The sequence below is a fragment of the Nilaparvata lugens genome, chromosome X (assembly GCF_014356525.2).
Source record: "Nilaparvata lugens isolate BPH chromosome X, ASM1435652v1, whole genome shotgun sequence".
Classification (NCBI taxonomy): Eukaryota; Metazoa; Arthropoda; class Insecta; order Hemiptera; family Delphacidae; genus Nilaparvata; species Nilaparvata lugens.
Window position 1 is genome coordinate 84835213 of NC_052518.1, and position 21366 is coordinate 84856578.

Sequence of the window (21366 nt, forward strand, 5' to 3'; positions counted from 1 at the left end):
TACAAGTTATATGAGTGCAGAATAAGTCAATTCGTGAAATTAGTAAAAATAATTTTCCGAAACATTGAAATAATTCGTCGGTTTTCACCGTTGAGAAGTCGTCGCAAACATCATTTGTGTCAAGTGAATATTGCCACAGAGAACTTCACTTGTGTCAAAAGCAAATTGTAATCAGTGAAATAGTGTTAAGAAATCATAGTGCAATGTTGGATATTATCTTGTGAGTAGAAACAATTATTTATCTTTTGAACTATTTTATTATTGTGACATTTTTGACCCACATATTCATAATGACTTATTAAAAATGAATCCAAGACCACCTTCCCCTAAATTGCCAGCAGCAGGATCTTCTGTACCACCAGGTACTACTCCTGTTCTCAAGGAGTATCTTGACATGATTCCTGAGTTCTTTGGAGAACCAACACTGTTGAACAGATTCATAACCATTGTAGATAAGTTAGTAGCTAAGTTTTATGTAAAACTAAAAAGTAACCCAGATGATTTTCAAAATGAGTATTTGTATTCAACAATTCTATCTAAAATCAAAGGACAAGCCAATGAAGTAGTGAGTAGTTCAGGTAGCTATGATTGGCCTGACGTAAAAAACGTATTGCTAGCTAGTTATCTAGACAAGAGGGACTGTTTCACGTTGAATCTAGAATTGAGTGAATTAAAACAAGAACCTGGCGAAACACCTTTCAACTTCTATCAGAGAATCCAAAAACTTTTGAATCTTCAAATCGCTTATTTTGTTAACAAAGAACCGCATGCCTCCAATGTTCTTTGCCAGTATGTATCAAAATTAGCATTAAGAGTACTTCTGAGAGGGTTACGTGAACCCGTCGGTTCCCTAATGAGAACGAAAAACCCAAGCTCTCTTGAACAAGCACTCAACATGTTGTGTAACGATTTTCAATTTAAAATGACACCAACTCAAACACAAAATCACCAAAAACCAAGCTTAGCAAGTTACTACCAACAAAAAAGAACCCCTGTTTTCAATGAACTGTCAGGCAACCCGCCAATCAAAAGAAATTTCCAAGGAAACCCAAATCAATTCCAACACAATCACCACCAGTTTCAACCCCAACAATTTCCAGACATACAATTTCGACAACCACAACAGTATCAACACCCTAACCCACCACCACAACAGCAGCAACAACAGTACCAGCCTACCCCAATGAGTATTTCCACTCGAAACACATATGACGGACCAGCCAAGAAAAATCCACGTCTATTTCAAATGACTAGCAACAACATCCAGCAACAAAATCAAGTAGACAAAGCTACAAACAGTTTCGAAGAAATACCCGAATTCCAAAATCTATCGCTTGAAAATCAGCAGAACAGTCAAATTTATTTTGACGAACAAAAGTTCAATGAAATTGAACAATCTGAGGAAAACCATTTTTTAGGCCACACCAGCCTACAAAACGATTCTCCATAATGAATCTCCGAGACACCGATAATGAGCTACCGTATTTCTATGACCCCAAAACAAACTTGAAAATACTAATCGATTCCGCAAGTACAAAATCTTTTATTAAACCATTTCTCGGACAAGAACTCTATAAAGAAACGAAAGTAAAAGATCCCTTCGAAGTAACAACAGTTCACAGAACTTCAAAAGAAAACTTGTTTATTCGACAGAGGCTGGCTCAAACAGCACTCTGGTTTGTGGACTGTATCAATTACATCGAGAACTTTTTGGGTTGTCTGGTGTCGGGTAGCAAGTTGAACAATTAAAATGGCTAAGTGCACAATAACATAGGCCTACCTTCATGTCCAAATCCTCCTTGCTTCCAGGATCCCGGGTCCAGATCACGATACGAGACGAGACGACACTTGTAATAAATTACAATAAATCAATAGATCACTTTGCAAAAATCGACATTACGAGAAGTGAGCTGTTCGATTGGCTGTCAATCGGCAACTGGCGCGATTATGCTATACACATCACCCTTTAATTGCCCCCTCTACCACACAACGCCAGACAACAAAGGGGAACATTCATATAACGTCCGAACAAAACTTCAGTTGTGACATCCAAATTTTAGGAAAACAAAAATTGAAATTCCATCTATTTGATTTTCATGACAAATTTGATCTGTTGTTAGGCTTAGATAACATTAAGAAATTGGAATGCTCGTTTGACTTTGTAAATAATGTAATAATATAGCGTGGGAGAAAATTACCTATTTTCTATCACAATCTAGATCAGAGAGAGAAGGCAAATGAGAAGGTAATAGAAAGTCATCTCATTGAAGCCAGAACATCGCGTATTGTTTGCATGAGGGTCAATGGCATTGTGAATGGTGATGGTGTATTACATTACAGAAACATCAAAGGCTTAGAAATTCCTGAGTCGCTAGTTAAAGTGACAGACGGTCGTGCTTTGTGTACAATTACGAATCCCACTACAGAAAATAAAACTTTCAACTTCATTCAACCAATCAAAATTGAGCCTATCGAGAACTATCAATGTGTATCACCCGAAAACTTTGAATCCAAACTGAATCATCCAAATTTCAACATGTTTAACCACAGTAAACCTACATTGGACCTCAACAAAATTAGGACAGACCACCGGAACAATGAAGAGAAATCTGAGATTACAAAATTGATAAGAGATTATAAAGATATATTTTATGTTGAAGGAGAAAAACATTCCTTCACTAATCAAATCAAGCACGTGATAAGGACAACAGACGAGATCCCCGTCTACACAAGAAACTATCGATATCCAGAAGTCTATCGAACTGAAATCAATAATCAAATCGATGACTTGTTAGCACAAAACATAATTCAACCCAGTTCTTCCCCATGGAATAGCCCACTCTGGATCGTCCCCAAAAAAGCAGATGCTTCAGGCAAAAAGAAATTCCGAATGGTAATCGACTTCCGTAGCCTAAATTCTAAAACAATAGATGACCGATTCCCATTACCCAACATCACAGATATATTGGATAAATTAGGCCGATCACAGTACTTCTCTGTTCTCGATTTATTCTCAGGATTCCACCAAATTGAGATGGATAAAAATAGCGTAGAAAATACCGCCTTTTCGTCGGACACGGGACACTACGAGTTTTTAAGAATGCCGTTTGGTTTAAAAAATGGACCCCCAACATTTCAGAAAGCAATCAATAATGTATTAAGAGATATTCAAAATGAAATCTGTTTAGTTTACCTTGACGATATAATCGTTTATTCAACTAGCCTCCAAGAGCACATAAGTAGACTTCGTGAAGTGTTTGAGAGATTAAGGAAAGCGAACTTCAAAGTGCAGTTAGTTGAGACCGATTTCTTGCGAGAAGAAGTAACATTTCTTGGACACTTGGTAACCAGTAATGGAGAAAAACCGAACCCCGAAAAAATTGAAGCAATTAAGTGCTATCCCATACCAAAAACAGTCAAACAAATTAAAGGATTTTTAGGACTACTAGGATACTATAGAAAATTCATTAAGAATTTCGCATCTCTCACAAAACCTCTAACGAAATGTTTAAAAACATGTTTTTGTCAACACGCATTTCAAACGCCTTGACTTGGTATTAGTAAAATGTTCGAAAAAACTGTTAGATGTAACAGATGAAGAAGACATGAGAGTTATTATGTTGAACTGTCACGAAGGAAAAACGAATTATAGAGGAATTCAGGAAACCTACGATCGGATAAAACAAAAATATTATTGGCCATCAATGAGAACTAGTATACAAAATTTGATAAATCAATGTGAAATCTGTTTGAAAACGAAATATGAAAGAACGCCCTTGATCCTTGAGTAGAATCTAACTCCAACAGCAACGAGACCTTTACAGATTACATATGGACAGCATCACATTCGATAAACAAAAAATTCTAACTATTATTGATAGCTTTTCCAGATAAGCTCAAGCATACCAGTTAAGAAGTGGTCTTTTCACATCACGGAACACCAGAAACAATAGTGTCAGACAATGGAACAGAGTTCAACAGCACTTTAGTAAGAGAGTTGCTACAGATGCACACAATTAAGATTCACTTCATTAGTACTCAACATCCTCGTTCAAACGGTATGGCTGAAAGATTACATTCAACACTAATCGAACACATTCGAATTCTAAACAATCGCAGCGAATTCTAAAATGAATCAATCGAAAACAAGGTGAGCTACGCTATTATTGCATACAATAATAGTATCCATTCTGTTACCAAACTCACACCCTTCGAAATTCTATACGGACACGTCGACCAAAACACTCTTCTCGATATCAACATAGAGACACAAGTAATGAATGATTACATAAGTAGTCATAAAAAAAGAACAGAAAAATTGTACGACCACATACAGGAAATAAACCGAAGTAGAAAAGAACATGCCATCAACGAAAGGAACAAAGATCGAGAGGAACTACCAGAAATTCCAAAAGACGTTTACGTGAGAAATGTGTAAAAACAGAGTAAAACAAAAAATAAATTCAACAAAGAAACTCTCCTATCAGTGAATCGAGAACTTAAAACTACCAAAATAAATCCCCGACATCATAGCACTAGAGAAAAAATTCATCTATCTAAAATAAAATCACCTAGAAAGTTAAAGAAAATGAACAAAAATCAAACTAATAAAAGAACTGAACAAGTAACAACCGATTTCATTAATTCAAATCCTGTTCTTCCAGGTACCTCCTCTGCCTAATGAGTATGACGAATCATTCTTCTCAAGCTGAAGAATTCCGGAATATAAGTAACAATCTGGGAATAATTGCAGCAGATTTAGGCTCTGCAAAATTAGAGATTTCAAAGCACACTTTCATACACTATTATGAATTAGAAAGTATTTTTGATCATATTGATAATTTGAATACGTATTATGATAAGGTATTAGAGAATATTAGAGATAAGATTCCAATAATGGAAAATGTAGAATTTATAACTGATAATGGTAGCAAAGCAAGAGATATAGTAAACTATTTGAAATTTATTAATCACACTAAGAATGTAATAGAAGATAAGTTAGACATTATAAGTGTAACTAATAATAAGAGATCTAGAAGAGGACTTGTGAATGGAATAGGAGCTGTAATAAAATGTATTACTGGAAATTTAGACTCGTATGATAGTCAAATATATGATAATTTACTTGAACATTTGAAATATAGGTAATCAAAACAATTTAATAAATCAAATATCAGCCCAATATTCATTGAATTCAGAAATTATGGCTGAATTTAATCAGACTTTAAACATTGTTAATTATAATTTCAATGAATTAGAGAGTAAATTGAAATTTGTAAATGATAAACTTAGCGACTATGTAGAACTATAGAGATTTAGAGATTTGCTGAATCAGTTGAATATTTTATATAACATTGTATTAAGTTTGATCCAAGATATTGAAAATTCTTTAACATTCTGTAAATTGAAAGTTCTACATCCTAGTATTATTTCAACCAGAGAATTGTACTATCAGATAACCAAGATTGCTGGTTACTATCAGAACAAATTATCATTAAAACCCGAATTGGAAAATATGTGGCAATTAGAAAATTTAATACATGTAAACTGTAAACTAACTTCTAAAGAAATTATTTACTTTTTGAACTTACCAATTGTAGACGAATCAAATTATAACCTATACAAGTTGTTTTCTGTACCTAATATGTTTCGAAATGAATATGTACTGTAACTGTCCTACCTAAAATCAGATACTTACTAAAGTCAAACGATATTTATAAAAAGAAAGAAATATCAATTGAAGGTCTGACTAGTGAATGTACTAAAAAAACAAATTCAAATTTCATTTGTTCTATAGAAAATCTGTATCATGACAAACTAAATTGCAAAAAAGAAATTATTGAATCAGGAACTACATCAAATTGTGAATATAGTAAGATGAAAATAGATAATAGTATTGTCAAATGGATTCCAGAATTGAATAGCTATTTGTGTATCTCTCCAAAAGAGGAAACTATAAAAATTGACAAGCAATCAGAAATGATAACAAAATCTGTAAAAGGAGTTTATTTAATCAATAGCGACAACAATACATTTTATTATAATGGTAAAAAACTTAATCATTTGTCTGAATCGAAGTATAGACCTAAGTTATTGAACCTAGACAACGTTATTAATACTATGAATGAATACCAGGAACCAGAATTCACAATTAATTTAGAACATCTTAATTTTAATCCGATTGATGTCAATAAGTACACCCCCATAAGGGAAGAAAGTAATTTTACGACAAGCATAAGTCTATGGACATTTCTACTGTAAATCGTTCTTCTAATAATTATTATCATAATTGTTTATAAAGAATTCTTTAAAAATGTGCAACCCGTTCTTGCAGCTCATCCACCCCCTGATGTTCTCTTTAGGGATGGAGGAGTTATATGAGTGAAAACTGCATAGAATCACAATTAACTTGTTTAGTCAGGATAGTCGTAGTGGAAGACAATATTGTATTCAGAGCTCAGTTCCTCGCTAGCGTACATAGCGAACGGACCTCATGAAAAACTTTGTAATGTTTTGTAATAAATAAAATTGTTTTTTAAAAAGTAATTTATTTATTGACAAACTATAATCTACATCAACAAACCACGTACAATTGAAGTCCATAGTACAATAGCTTCGTATTAACTTCAGCTTAATATATGGCCTATCAAAATGGCAACATCAAGTACGATACATACTGGAAAAAATAATTTTGTTCAAAACTGAGAATGTAACAGCTATTCCAAATCCTCCATTCTTCATTGCCCAACTCTGTATAATTGAGATAATAGGGAAAAATTATTTGGTGGGAGAAAACAGGCAGGAATGAATCATGTATAGAAAAAAGCTCTGTTTTAAGAAAGAGAGACTAATAGAAGAAAGATAGGGAAAAGAGAGATAGGAAGAGATAAGGAAGAAAGAAGAAAAAATATAAAATACAAGGTTATTCAAATCTTACTAAAAGAAAGGAGAAGGATCCAATTATTTCAATAACGAGTTTTCAGTAGAAAGTGTATGGGTGAGTACTTCTATGATTAAAAACTCATAAAACTCTAAGCTAATTGATTGAAAACTTGTTTTTGATACGCTTATTCATTCATAATATTTTATTCTCACAGCTACGATGGAAATGTAGAATTTCTAATAGAAGTATTGGTTCAATATACAAAGAAATTTCAAAGGTTTATTTTTTCTACCATTCTTTCCAATTTCAAAGTAAGAAATTCAATTTTAGTTATTTCTTTGCTAGTGTGAAACATAAGGTAACACGAACAGTGATTCCCAGAAATATTATCAAAGTACCGTATTACAACAGTGTTCTACAAGACAATAAACAGATAAATAAGTTTTTAATTAAAACTTAATTTTACAAAACTTATTTCGATATTATTATTTTATTTCAACAAATGAATCAACATGAATTTCAATAATGCGCCAATATTTTCTAATTTACATTACTGTTCTTCATGTGAAATTTATCAATGAACTCAATGAAACTGATAATAAAATAACATTTGCAGTGATACTTGAGATTTTCTACAAAATATACTGAGGAAGATTTCCTTGAATTAAATAGGTGGATTCGATTGATAAAGGGTTCAATACATATTTCTATGTTCATTATTTAAAAAAAATAAATACAATTTGGCAATAATCACAGCAATAATAATTATTAGCGACCTGATATTCAATAATGCATCCCCAGAAATTTGCATTAAAAAGGGTCAAAAAATTACAAAATTTCTTTTTAGCCCCTTTATATTTGAATGAATTGAAACCAAATTTTTAAAATTTATAACTATGCATAATGAAAAAATGAGTCACTATTACTGAAATTGAGCATGAAAGAAAATTGTCTCAATGAATCTTTAACGTGGAATGCGAATTCTGTCAATTATTGTATTTGTTGAGGCTCAATGAAACAATGCAATCTATAAAAAATCATTCAATTTTGGTGAGATTTGATTTTTTCAGTGGATTTACAAACCAAGCGGCGCTTTGCACTGCACAGCACAGGGTCAGTATAGTCTTTATAATGTATTTATTAATTTCTTTATTTATTGATTATTAGTCTGCGTGCATTCCACTTCTTTCAATATTACTTTAGATTGCTCACCTGTTTACAATCCTTGTTTCTATATCAAATGAGTTTAGAGTGTCTACCACATAAGTTTCATATGATTTATGCACATCATAGAATTTCCTAATAGCATCCAAGTCTATACCTGTAGCAAAAAATAGATATATACAATGATTTCCATTTATTCTTTAATAAAGTTAGAAACAGAATGCCCACTATTTGTCCGTCGATTACATGCAGAATTCATTAAATTAAATTACAATTAGAACTGAAAATTATTGAATAGTTGTCATGGAGTTCTTGCCAAAGAAAATGATAGGATCATCAAATTTTTATTCTGATTATTAATCCCACTTGTATATGACTTGTGGGCAATGAGGTAAGGAATTACATAAAAATGCCGGATGGAATGCGAATAAACCCCATAATCGATGCAGTAATGGCAGACTGACGTTTAAGATATTCCAGACTACTAGGCTACGCCAGTTCACCAAATTCACAGTTGAATTATCATGAAGCCATGCAAAGATAAGTATGGGGATGGTGAAATTTGAATATTTATATTATATATGATTATTTATATAATATAAATATTTTATAATATATAATTAAGTAATCGTAATTCCTTGAGAGGAATTAATTCCTTGATTTAATTTTTCAATTGGAAATTCACAATTCGAGTACCGTATCATCAAACTATGCAAATATGTAAGTATGGGGATAGTGAATTTTTCATAGTATATTGATAAGTAATCCAGATTCCTTCAAAGTAATCCAATTTATCAATTATTGGGATGCATGAGAATACAGTAGTGAGATATTTTATGCAGTAAGATATAATATTATAATATTATTAGTTTGTAATTGTTGTTTCATAATTGCAAACCTGAAATGTTATGTAAAACATGTAAGAGAATTCATTGTTAATCTCGCGACATGTGAAGATTCGCCTTTATTACGCACGCATGTTCATAAGAATTCGTGTATAATCATTCAAAGTAAGTCAATACCATAAACACGTAAATAAACAGTTCAGTTCATGACGTTTCAAGATGAACTCATAATTATTAGAAGTTGCGAAAAAAATATAGTTGAAGTTAAAACGTTGTTTATTTTGTAGAGGAATGGGAAAAAATCCTACATAAGTATTAAGATGCTATTTAAAGTTCGAAACAGTCCGATTTAGAAATCAACTCACCTCTCCGAACCACATTCTCAATATCAGTCTTGTCAAAGTTAGGGTCTCTGAACTTCTCCAATTCATACCTTGTCATCTTGGAGACAATTAACGCCCTTTTGATTTTGAATTGAGGCCTTGTCGTATAGCTGCATCTGCATACTGTAAAAATATAAACATCAGGTTTTATAAACCATGACCAGCACTTGATTGAAGCTTGGTTGAAGCACAAAAATTAATTGTATTACAGAATAGACTGGAACTTGAGAATGAAATGTTAAATTTAAGTGTCAACTCAGATAATTATAATTAGTATAAACTAATTATTACTGTAAAATTTTATCGTTGACGCTTCTGATGTGATTACACATCATCATCATCTGTGAAATAAAACAATTTCATAAGTATAAAAATGGAAATAAAAAATGAAATGATAAAGGAAATATAAAATATCGGACATATGTATAATAGAATGAATTCAATATAGGTAGGTATGAGGTGATATTCTAACACATCTCAAGCATTCAATTATTATAACTTACTGTACTTTCAACAAAACTACAGAGCTATACAAAAGATTATACATTACTTTTCAAGTATTCAATTTTTAACTGGGTAGCCTTAGCCTACAGTACTCCCAACACACCTAAAAATAAATTTCTCAGACACTAAAAAAGAGTAACATCACTCTGTGACAATTTTGACAATCTGGACAATCTGGCAATCTGTGACAATTTTGGAAAACTAAAACAAGTGCATGAGAGTGTTCATTTCCAACCAGTGAAATATCAGTCTAGGTAAGGTAGGCCACATTATTGCTCCATTAATAATCATAGTATTCCTATGGTTTTGCAAATGAATTAAACCGTTAATTTGAAAAATATTATTCTATAAAAATAGTTTTTTGGCATTTTAAAAATACTCACCAACAGCTCTGCCAATGTTTTTTCGTAAAATGTTCCACATCTCCTATATCGTAGTTAGCTTTGTTTTCTTTCAGACACTGATTTAGAGATGATTTTTGAATGAAAGTCATGTATTCAAAAAAATAATATATTGATATGTCATCCAGTTTAGAATTTAAAAAAAAAAAAACTTCATTTCACATGAGCGAACCTTCAAACCTGTGAAAATAGAATGAATAAAGCAGAATCTACCTAACTTTGAATAAAGATAACTTTATTATATTAATCGAATTAGATACAATTGAGGCATTGTAAAATTTTCGATTTGTAAACAGAATATATTTTACTTTTTATTATTTATTTTTTATTTAGAACTGGCACTTTACTTTACAAAAGTTGTTTGCACCTCGTTCGTATGTTTTACTGTACAATTTTAGGAAACTGTTTTAGCTTGTTATTCTTTATTCACTTAAAAAAGCATAAATTAAAGTATATGTTTCAGAGTTATTTTTCACGAAAAAAGTTTGAAACTTTCAAAGATGAAACTTCATAAATTTAATTCTATTTAATATATCTTACTCTTCAATTAATTTATTTCTAGTTTACTCATTTATTTCGATCAAATTCCAAGTATTTCTCAGGTTAATCAATCCTTTTTTCTATAATTGTGTGCGATTGTTAATTTGTTGACCAGTTGGGTGGGTGGCCTGTGCGCAGTCGACGGAGGTTCAGTCGAATGATTGATGACGATCATTTATCATGTTTTAACCACATATGTTTAGAACTTGAATCAACACATGAATTTGTGAATTTCTTTTCTACGGAGGGGGGGAGGGAGAAGCTGAAGTTTTTTCAATGTAAAATTCGTAGCTTTTCCAAAAATGTAGATGAACTTTTGGTCTATCTAGATAGTTTACCAACTTTGGATTTTATAATACTAACAGAATGCTGGTTGAGAGAAGGTGAGGAGGGAATACCTTTAGAGGGATTTGAACATGTAATTACTGACAGACGTCGAAACAGAGCCGACGGTGTTATAGTTTACTACAGTAAAAGATTATCAGTGAGTGCCGTACAAACTGCTATTGCTGATGTGTATGGCTTAAAATTGGAATTTTCTTTCAAAAATCAAAATTCTACCGGCTTTCTACCGGACTTTCGACTGCGATATTCAATTATTTTTAGACTCAATGGACGACTATATTAACCAATTCAATAGAGCCACAACAATTATTTGGAGTGGTGACTTCAACTTTGACTTATTAGGAAATACTTTGAACACTGACACTTACTTAAACACATTGATAGGAGCAGGACTTATTCAGTGCATTGACAAACCAACAAGAGTAACTGAAAAAACAAAATCTTGTATAGATCATTTTTATACGATATGGTAAATGTGCGATCAGCTGTTTTGCAATCGCACTTGACAGATCACTACAGCATAGGACTCACTATTGATTTTGACAATTTTACACAGACTGACATGACTGACACTATCACACACCACTACATTGATCGCGCTCTCTTAGCCGCCAACCTGAGTCGCATCAACTACAATAGCATCACACAAGCACAAGACGTCAATCAATGTTCCGCTGATTTTTCCAATTTATTTTCTGAGGCAATCTCCAGTTCTAAAAAATCATTAAAAAATATTTCTACTAGATATAAGAAGCTCAAACCTTGGAACACTCGAGATCTAATCGTGTTGATTCGTGAAAGAGACAAGATGAGCAAAAAAGTAAAAAACCAACCATTTAACTTACAGCTGAAACGAAATTTTTGTATCTTCAGACAACAAGTTACAAATAAACTTAAGAATTCAAAACGGATGTACTATCGTAATAAATTGAACCAGTGCCAAAATGATCATAAATTGTTTTGGAAGCTGATAAACGAGTTAGGAGGAAGATATGTGAAAAAGGATAGCTTTCCATTGGATAAATTTCTGTCCAATTCACCACATACATCTATCACTGTCTGCAGAGATGTAGCAAATGATTTCAACATTTTTTTTTGCTGCAGTAGGAGAGAATCTAGCTCGTTCGATCGATTCAGGTGGTGCTCTGATAGTGAATGATACTGACTATGTTATAGACACAGAATTTGCGTTTCATCCTGTTTCTGAGCAGGACGTGTTAAGGTGTGTGACCGCACTAAGAGGTGGTTCGGCGCCTGGTTACGACCGGATCTCGGCCTGCCTCCTTGAAGATAATATCCATATAATCCTTGAACCTCTCCTTCATATAATAAACCTGAGTTTGACCAACGGAGTTTTCCTGATATTTCTAAGATTTCCAAAGTTTTTCCACTTTATAAAACAGGCTGTTTTTCAGATAAAAATAATTACAGACCGATTTCTCTACTGATAGTTTTCTCCAAAATTCTAGAAAAAATTGCCAAAGAGCAACTTGTTGCTTACTTAACATTGAATAACATTATTACAGACCGGCAATATGGCTTTAGGAGTGACAGATGTGTTTCTGATGTGATGTTTGATGTGAACAAAGCTTTGCATAGTGCTGTGTCAGGTGATATGAAGGCTTTGATGACATTTTTTGATCTCAAAAAAGCCTTCGATAGTGTAGACAGAGATAAGTTGATTGATAAATTGAAAACAATAGGAATTGTGAGTAAGGCTATTGACTGGTTTTCCAGCTACCTTACAGACATCAATATGTATCTATATGTGGGGCAGAGGAAGAGAAGTCACCAATCAATTTTGGGGTTGTTCAGGGAAGTACCCTAGGCCCAATACTTTTTTCAATTTATATTAATAATATCTCTCTGTTAACTTTGAATGGCGAAATTTTCCTTTTCGCTGATGATAATTTAATACTTGTTCAGGGAAGCACTGGGCTTGAAACCAAAACAGAGCTTTATCTGGTCTACTTATTGTTATAAAATGGCTTGATCAAAATATATTATCACTAAATATATCTAAAACCAAGTTCATGCCAATTGCATTAACCCATACAACTGATTACAATCTAGAGGATCTTAAAATTCATAATTGTAATGACTTTTTAAATAATTCGTGCAGATGTCAAAGTATTGAACAAGTTTTTTCATATAAGTGTCTGGGCGTCATTTTTGATTCCAGACTTAAGTGGATACAACATATTGACTTCCAATTGAAAACTTTACGTAAATATATATTTGCATTCAGGCAGCTTGGAGAAATTCTCAATTTCAACGAACTTGAAGTAGCTTATTTTGCCTTTGTACAGTCTCGCCTCTCATTTAGTATCTTAGCATGAGGGGCAGCCTACCGCACCCATCTAAGAAGAATAGAAGTTATTCAAAAAGCAATCCTTAAAGCTGGCTTTCGTAGATGTCGAAGATATCCCTCATCTTTACAATTTCAGGGTACCTTAAATTTTTTTGGAAAGCAATACTTTCCTTTCGTTACCTATGGTAATAGGGCAAGGGAAGTAAAAATGCAGGGGTTACATTTTACAGTTCAACAGATTGGGCCTACTTATTTATTATTTAGTATGACAAACTAATTATTTATGCATCATGGCTTCCTTCAAAAAGGAAGTTTGAATTGAGCAAGCCATTACTCAGTAAGTTTGAATTTCGTATATATTCGATGGAAACTTTACTATATTCTAAATTTACAATTTCATAATATTTTCAGAAAGACTAAAGACTAAAAATTATAAACTTGGTTAATTTTATTGAGTGGCTTCTCCAGGCAATTCTCAGGCATCAACAACAATATTAGTTGTTAGGTATATTTGAACTCTTCTTGACCTTCTCTTTTCAAGATACAGTATATAGATTCCAGTGAGGTTTTTCGCTTTACATATCCTACATATAAAGAGTCCTCAAGGATTCCACAGAAAAAAGTATTTTTTTTATGAATAATGATTAGTAACTGCCGTAAGTTTTATTATTCTATCTATTCAAATTATTAATCAATACTATTTAAAGCAGGAGAGAAAAAAGTATGAGAACGGCTTAGTATCTCATAAAAGATTGTGATTCCAAGGTGCGTGTGATTGGGGATCCCTCTCAAATTGAAAATACTACTTTACTATGACTTCAAAATCTGGTCCGCCATCTTGGATCCGCCACATTGAATGCAACTTTATTTTTTTAAATGAGAAGGTTGTCATGCGATACATGATTCCGATACGAAATTTCAAGAAAAAATGAATGGTGAAAACCGCATATCAATATCTCAGATCGTTCAGAAGATATTCACATTATTAATCAATACCACATATGTATTTCATTTTTGATAAGCATGATATTGATTAATAATTAGAATATCTTCTGAACGGTTTGATATATCGATATGCGGTTTTTGCCATTCATTTTTCTTGAAATTTCATATCGAAATCATGTATCGCATGACCACCTTCCTATTTAAAAAAATAAAGTTGCATTCAATATAACGGATCCAAGATGGCAGACCAGATTTTTGAAGGCATAGTAAAGTAGTATTTTCAATTTGAGTAGGATCCCCGATCACACACACCATAAAATTACCTTTGTGTATGAGATATGAAGCCGTTCTCGGACTTTTTCCTCTCCTTTGTAGGAGAATAGTATTGATTAATAATGTGACTATCTTGGAAACGGTTCGAGATATCGATATGTGGTTTTCGCCATTATTTTTTTCTTAAAATTCCGTATCGAAATCATGTATCGCATGACCACCTTCCTATTTAAAAAAATAAAGTAGCATTCAATATGGCGGACCACATTTTTGAAGTCACAGTAAAGTAGTATTTTAAATTTGAGTAGGATCCCAAATCACACCCACGGTCAAATAACCTTTGTGTATGAGATATTAAGCCGTTCTCGGACTTTTCACCCACCCTGTATATTAATATCACCCATCATGATAACATTTTCTTCATTTTTAATCCCGTCCAGAGATAAGAGATTTTCCAATTCATCATTAAAATAGTTAACATTTTGAGATGGAGGTCTATAGAATTCTGCTACGATTATTGATTTATCCCTATCACTAACCTTCAAACATATCAATTCAGCAGATTCAAAATTGCTGATTGCAGATTCAAAAAAATAAAGTAGCATTCAATATGGCGGACCACATTTTTGAAGTCACAGTAAAGTAGTATTTTAAATTTGAGTAGGATCCCAAATCACACCCACGGTCAAATAACCTTTGTGTATGAGATATTAAGCCGTTCTCGGACTTTTCACCCACCCTGTATATTAATATCACCCATCATGATAACATTTTCTTCATTTTTAATCCCGTCCAGAGATAAGAGATTTTCCAATTCATCATTAAAATAGTTAACATTTTGAGATGGAGGTCTATAGAATTCTGCTACGATTATTGATTTATCCCTATCACTAACCTTCAAACATATCAATTCAGCAGATTCAAAATTGCATGCGATTTCTTCTATTTTCAAATTCTTCCTATAGAATATTTCTAATCCCCCACCTCCTCGACCATTCGGTCTACATATGAAAATACTAGAGATTCCAGAGATCCCATACAATCAGAACAGGCCTCGTATTACAGTAATACTAATAATAATAGTAATAATATCAGGTGACTTGGCTCGCTCGGGTCTGGTGTAAGAGTTTTCAGGTCACAGCTGATCAATTTCAGGCCCTCTGATATGACCTTACGACTGCTTTTTAGACAGCCGGAACCGACGCCTTTACGTGTCCATCCGAAACAGGGAAGTGGCTCGAGAAAAATTACTTGCCCGGGCTGGGATTCGAACCTGGACCTCTGGATTATAGCCAGCATTGTGGTACAGAAGGACACTAGTGAGACCGATGTTCCCTCTCGCCCCCTTTATGATTACCAACTGAGTCGAGGGCAATAATTATTATCTCATATTACATTAGAACACAAGTAGTCCAGTCACTATATACATTGGTGCTTGCAATTTATATTGTAGTTCTGATTTTTCAATATATTATTTGGATATATGAGAAAAGTCCAGAACCAAATTCTTCATGCAAAATTTCCTTGTGCTAAATACAGAGTGGCTCAAAAACATCGTATTTTCAGTTCATTTTCCAGTTTTCAGCTATTTATGCCAAATCCAGTGATCGGACAGAAAAATTTGCTCTCGTCTTTTTTTAAGATTATGAAATTTTGAATGAAATGAGATCATTCGGAACTTTCTATCTCCAATGAGTACTGAGTTATGATTTTTCAAAAATAATTAAAATTTTAAGAATAAAATCAATTTTCATGATATTTAGTATTAGATTTGATCAACAATATCTCCCGATTGCTACCATTTAGATGTAAAATTCAAATCCTCTAGGCGTAATTTTGTGCTCTACAATCTGAGACCAGGTAGAGCGCTCTATCTCATATAGATTTCCAGGTACACCTGACAACAATGCTCCTTTTATTGTGAAAAACACTCAATTTTTAGCTTCAACCAACATCATTTAAATAAATACTAAAATACTAAGTCACCATCTGTATTGTCCTCACAGTATTTTGCACAATGATATAAGTTTATGAGATTATGTTTTATGAGAATCACCCGTTACATGCACTTCATTTCAGTATTTCCTAGTAGAGAGGCGCGCTTAAGGACACCTCAAGTATCAGAATTCCAAAAACACTTTCCAGTCTATATTGACTGGACTAAAGGCTGGGACACCAAGTGTCCGAGCGAGTTGTAAGGTACCGATATTGATTGTTATGGCGCATATTAAACTAGGGACACATGTTAGGATACCACAATTTGGTTTTCAGGCGGTTTCTCACTAACGACTAAGGGACACCAGCTGGATATCAAATAGGCCACTGGTGTCTCCACTGATGTCAATTGTCTAATAAGCGGTATAAGAGCCAATGGCCTGCGATTCACTTGGAAACCAGTGTTATGGTATGACTGGCCTCACACTTTTGGTGTATCACCGGTGTCCTAGTTTCCCAGTCTTGTGTCCAATACCAACTCAAGCTACGCATAGAATTTGTCTTGTTTGAAACCATTAATCATAAGGTTTCGCTCGTCATCATTTGTACGCAAGAGAGAGGTGCTGACAATCAATGTCATATATTATATTTCCCACATAACAGAAGACAACTAACGAACCAAAGAGATAAGATAACTTATTTAAGAATTGAGAAATTCAAAAACGTCAGAGAAAATAAATAATACTTTTTATGCTACTTTAAATAATTACCTACTACTCAATTGTAGAGACATTTTTTACAGAAACGTACCTTCAGCCTACATGTTCTTTGAAATCAAAATATTATAACCTAAAACACTTCTGCATTCAAGATAAATAGGTAATAGTAATTAATGAGCGCGCCTAATTGTAGCGAGATTCGAAGGTGAACTTTGGTGTCACATTGTAAAAATTTCATATCAAAATCATTAGCATAATCAATCATTCAACTTCAATTTATTTTGTCCACTCAAATAAATTTATTCAAACGTCAAAATATTAACCGTTATATTTTTATATGATTTTGTCATTGCCATCTCGATCATACTGTTAACTGTTCCAAGGAGGATAATAAACTGTTCCAATACTCTGTTACAGAATGTAGTATCTGTTCCATTTCCAATTTCCAAATTATTAGTATGGAAGTTTTGAATAAATATTAGCCTACAACTACAAGCACAACAGACCTTCACCTTCCAGTCTTATGTTTAGTTAGGACCTTATTATGTGATGAAAATGTAATTTTATTTAGTATCATACTGTTGAGTGTTTTTCGAATAAGTGATAATTGAGATTCTTATCTAAAATATTAAAAAGTGATATAGAATAAAATTATCCTCTTGCAATAATTGCTTTAATAGCCAGTCTTGAGCTGTTCTTGAAGGTAAAGCTAGTTTTCTTTTAATTCTCTATAATGGAATGTTTATGCAGTCTGTTGAGATTTGACATATTTATTTTTACTCTTATTCTTTCTTAAATGTATTTTTTAAAGTTAGGCTAGTTTATAATACAAATACAGTAAAGCTAAAGTTTATCTGATAAACTCAATTTTTATGTTGCGTGATTCAATTAGGCCTATTTAAATTGTGCCAGCAATTAAATTTTGTAGAATTTGGACAGCAAGGATTACAATTTTCAACTGAAGCTTTCAGTTGGGTACCTATTGAATTTACGTATAGAGATTTGATGAAAGACTCCAATGTTGGCCATAAAATGTAACTTTTATTCACTAAGACAAAATATTCCAATAGAGAAGTAAAAGTAAAGAATAGAATTGATGTAATTTTTTATAATAATATACAAAAACCATTTGAAGTAAATGAAAGGTTAGTCAAATTTGTAGGTTAGAATTGGAGTGCAAGGATGCTAATCTATTTAAAACTCTTATTTATTTATTGGATAGAGCAAACAATACAATAGTCGGTAAAGAAAAAACAGGCTAATTTTTCAAATCCAATCAAATTTTATTCACCAATTAGCCAACAACCGTTTTACATGATAATTAATAAATAATTTGTAGTTAAATAATTGGCGTGGCTAGAAAAAGAAATCTTGTGCTCTAGCATCTATTGCCTAAAACTTCTTCAATTTCCTAATTTTGTCTAATTGTCCAAATATTATGTAGGTAAGGTATGTCCATTTCAATTTATACACTAAATGATCAATCTGAATATACAAATCAGAATAAAACAAACAATTGATATGAAATTCAAGTCAAGTCGCACTTCATACAACAAATATTATTACTATTTTTACACGAGTAACTTGAGCATGAAGAGTAACATAAACTACATTCTACTTGGAACTGTGCTTTAGTAAACTAGGCCTATATCCTGCTTAATTATAATCTTTCTATTGCTTGAAATTTCTGAGAAAGTGCACTATGTGGGTGTCTGTCAATAAATCTTTATGATTTAAATAGGTAGTTCTTCTTCAGATGAATATCTTTCCAAATGGCAATAAAATACGGTACACCTTTTTCCAAATGTATGAATCTACAGTAATCAATTGATCGCTTGGAAAGATCATCAAAAAATCATCTGGTTTGTTCATACTAATTTAAAACTCACGTCACTTCTAGAAAAGCTCATACACTGCAACCTATGGGAGTAAAATAATATACATCGACTTTTGTGATAAACATTGATCAGTACGGTACTGTATGGATTTTAAACCTACACAACCCATACCAAACCTAACTAACTTGAGTGTCAGAAGCTATAAAATCATTTTATTTCAATTTACTTCCCAAAGTGCTATTCCCAACAACTTTTTTCCTCTGCGCGGCTAGAGCCGTCGCTAAGCGATTGCGCCTTTAGTGAGCAATTGTAGAAACCAATTGATTAACAACTTCTAAACTTGAATTATTCTTCTTTATAGAATGGAGTGCAAGAATATTCCGGCTAAGTTCCATCGTGAAAGAGTTGGCGTTGCATCTAGTGCAGATGCTCCATTCACCCATAACAAGATCGAAGGTAAAGGTCTAATTTGTTTTTCATTGAATATCACCATTATAACGCAAGCTGCAAATGTCACGATGAATATTATAAGATTCAGTGTAGGCTATAACAAATGTAAAAATCTGGTGTGGCGCACTCACACAACTTTTCTTTGCTGTTATGAAAATTATTGATCACATGACGCTAGTGTTCACGTGCATCTCAAGTCTACTATCCAAAGATCTGAGCCAGCTGGGGACAGGACAATAACGCTGGAGACACACGAGGTCTGCTATCTCTTCATAGTGAATGATTTAATAGAATCAACAGTTTGCAATTGAATAATCACATTTTCTCGAATTTCAAGCTTATTTTCAATTTTAGGGGAAAATGTTACTGAACATTAATTGTAGAGATTTTTATTCTCAATCTTTTCCATTTGAAATTTTATCTGAAGCATGATAATTGGGAATCTAAAATCAAACTTAGCATAGATGGGGCGGAGCTCCTGAAATTGCTACAGATATGGGACTTGTGGCAGTTGATAGAGCTTATCGATGACTATTTTGGGTATAAACTTGATCGCGAAATGCGAAAACCCCTGTTTTTTTAAACATTTTCGCCATTTTAGCCGCCATCTTAAATTGCAGTTGATCGAAATAATTGTTCGTGTCGGATCCTTACTTACTTGTTACTTGTTCAGTCTTCGCCACAGTCGGTGACCGGGGAATTGTCAGTATCTCCTCATGCTTGAGGAGGTCAGTGAATGTTGTCAGCCGCACGTCCTGCCAGATGCTGATAGGTGTGGTCCCGGATGTACTCTGACAGCGCATAGTACGGCCTGGCTGTCAGATAATGCTTCAATGCAGCAGAGAAGAGCCTTTCGTCTTTCAGGGCCTTCAAGGTAGCTGGTAGCAGGTTATAGAAGTAGGCTCCCGCATAGGCTGGTGAGCTTTTATATTTTTTCAGTCGGTGTTGTGGAAGGTACCTATGTTTTTGGAATTGCTTGTTCTGTATCCATGCTTGTCGCCCCGCTGTTGTGGTTTAGCTTCCTTGCCAGAATCGTTGCCTCCAGGATGTACAGAGAGATCACGGTGAGTAGTTTGTATTTTGTGAAGAGTGGTCTACAGTGCTCTGTTATGTTCATTCCAAGAATAGTTCTAAGTGCTCTCTTTTGTAGTATTAGTATTTTGTTGAGATGTATTTGTGATGCCGAGCCCCAGGCCACTATGCCATATCTCATGTGTGAAGCGAACAGGGCATGATATGCAGTTAGTGCTGTCTTTTCACCTGTTATACTTGTCAGGCGTCGAATTACATAGATTGCAGACGATAACTTCTTACTTAGTTGTTCAATGTGGGGCTGCCATGTTAGGTTCTGGTCGATGATGATTCCCAAGAATCTTGTATGTGAGGTTTGGCTATTTGGGGAAACTTCCAGGCTATTGTTTGTAGGTTGGAATTTTATGTGTACTGTTTTCTGTTTATTTATAGTGAGGTCCAGTCTATTGCATTTTTGAGTGGCTTCTTTCAGTGCTTCGACTGTTACATTTGGCTCCTGATTTTTATGTGGTACAAGTATATTAGTATCATCCGCAAACAGTATGCACTTGTTTCTGCTATCTATTTCATAATTATGGGAGGTCGTTTATATATATAAGGAATAAGAGAGGTCCGAGTATAGACCCTTGGGGCACACCTCTGTTTACTGCTCTGGGTGAGGATTTATACTGGATAATGCTGTTTTCTTTGTGATGGTCTAACTCGACATATTGAGTTCTGTTTGAGAGGTAGTCCTCCAACCATTGGAGAGCTCTTCCAGTTACATTGAGATTACTCAGTTTCTGTTTCAAATTTTAT

At 33.4% G+C, this 21366-nt stretch overlaps 1 protein-coding gene across 5 annotated transcripts in view; it reads right to left on the reverse strand.

Moving 5' to 3' along the window:
- LOC111061625 (NAD kinase 2, mitochondrial) overlaps positions 1–17616 on the reverse strand; it is a 64036-nt gene extending 46420 nt beyond the window's left edge. Inside the window, exons 1-5 of one of the 5 annotated variants that reach the window (XM_039441781.1) lie at positions 17340–17518; positions 11434–11491; positions 10163–10360; positions 9258–9398; positions 8096–8204 (exon numbers count right to left, since the gene is read on the reverse strand). In XM_039441781.1, coding sequence (XP_039297715.1) covers positions 8096–8204; positions 9258–9398; positions 10163–10202 — 290 coding nt within the window. In that variant the 5' untranslated portion in view covers positions 10203–10360; positions 11434–11491; positions 17340–17518. Of the gene's footprint in view, positions 1–8095; positions 8205–9257; positions 9399–10162; positions 10361–11433; positions 11492–17299 lie in introns of all 5 variants that reach the window. The other 4 variants (XM_022349647.2, XM_022350313.2, XM_022350966.2 and 1 more) reach the window with 4 other exon arrangements.
- Positions 17617–21366: the final 3750 nt, after the last annotated feature.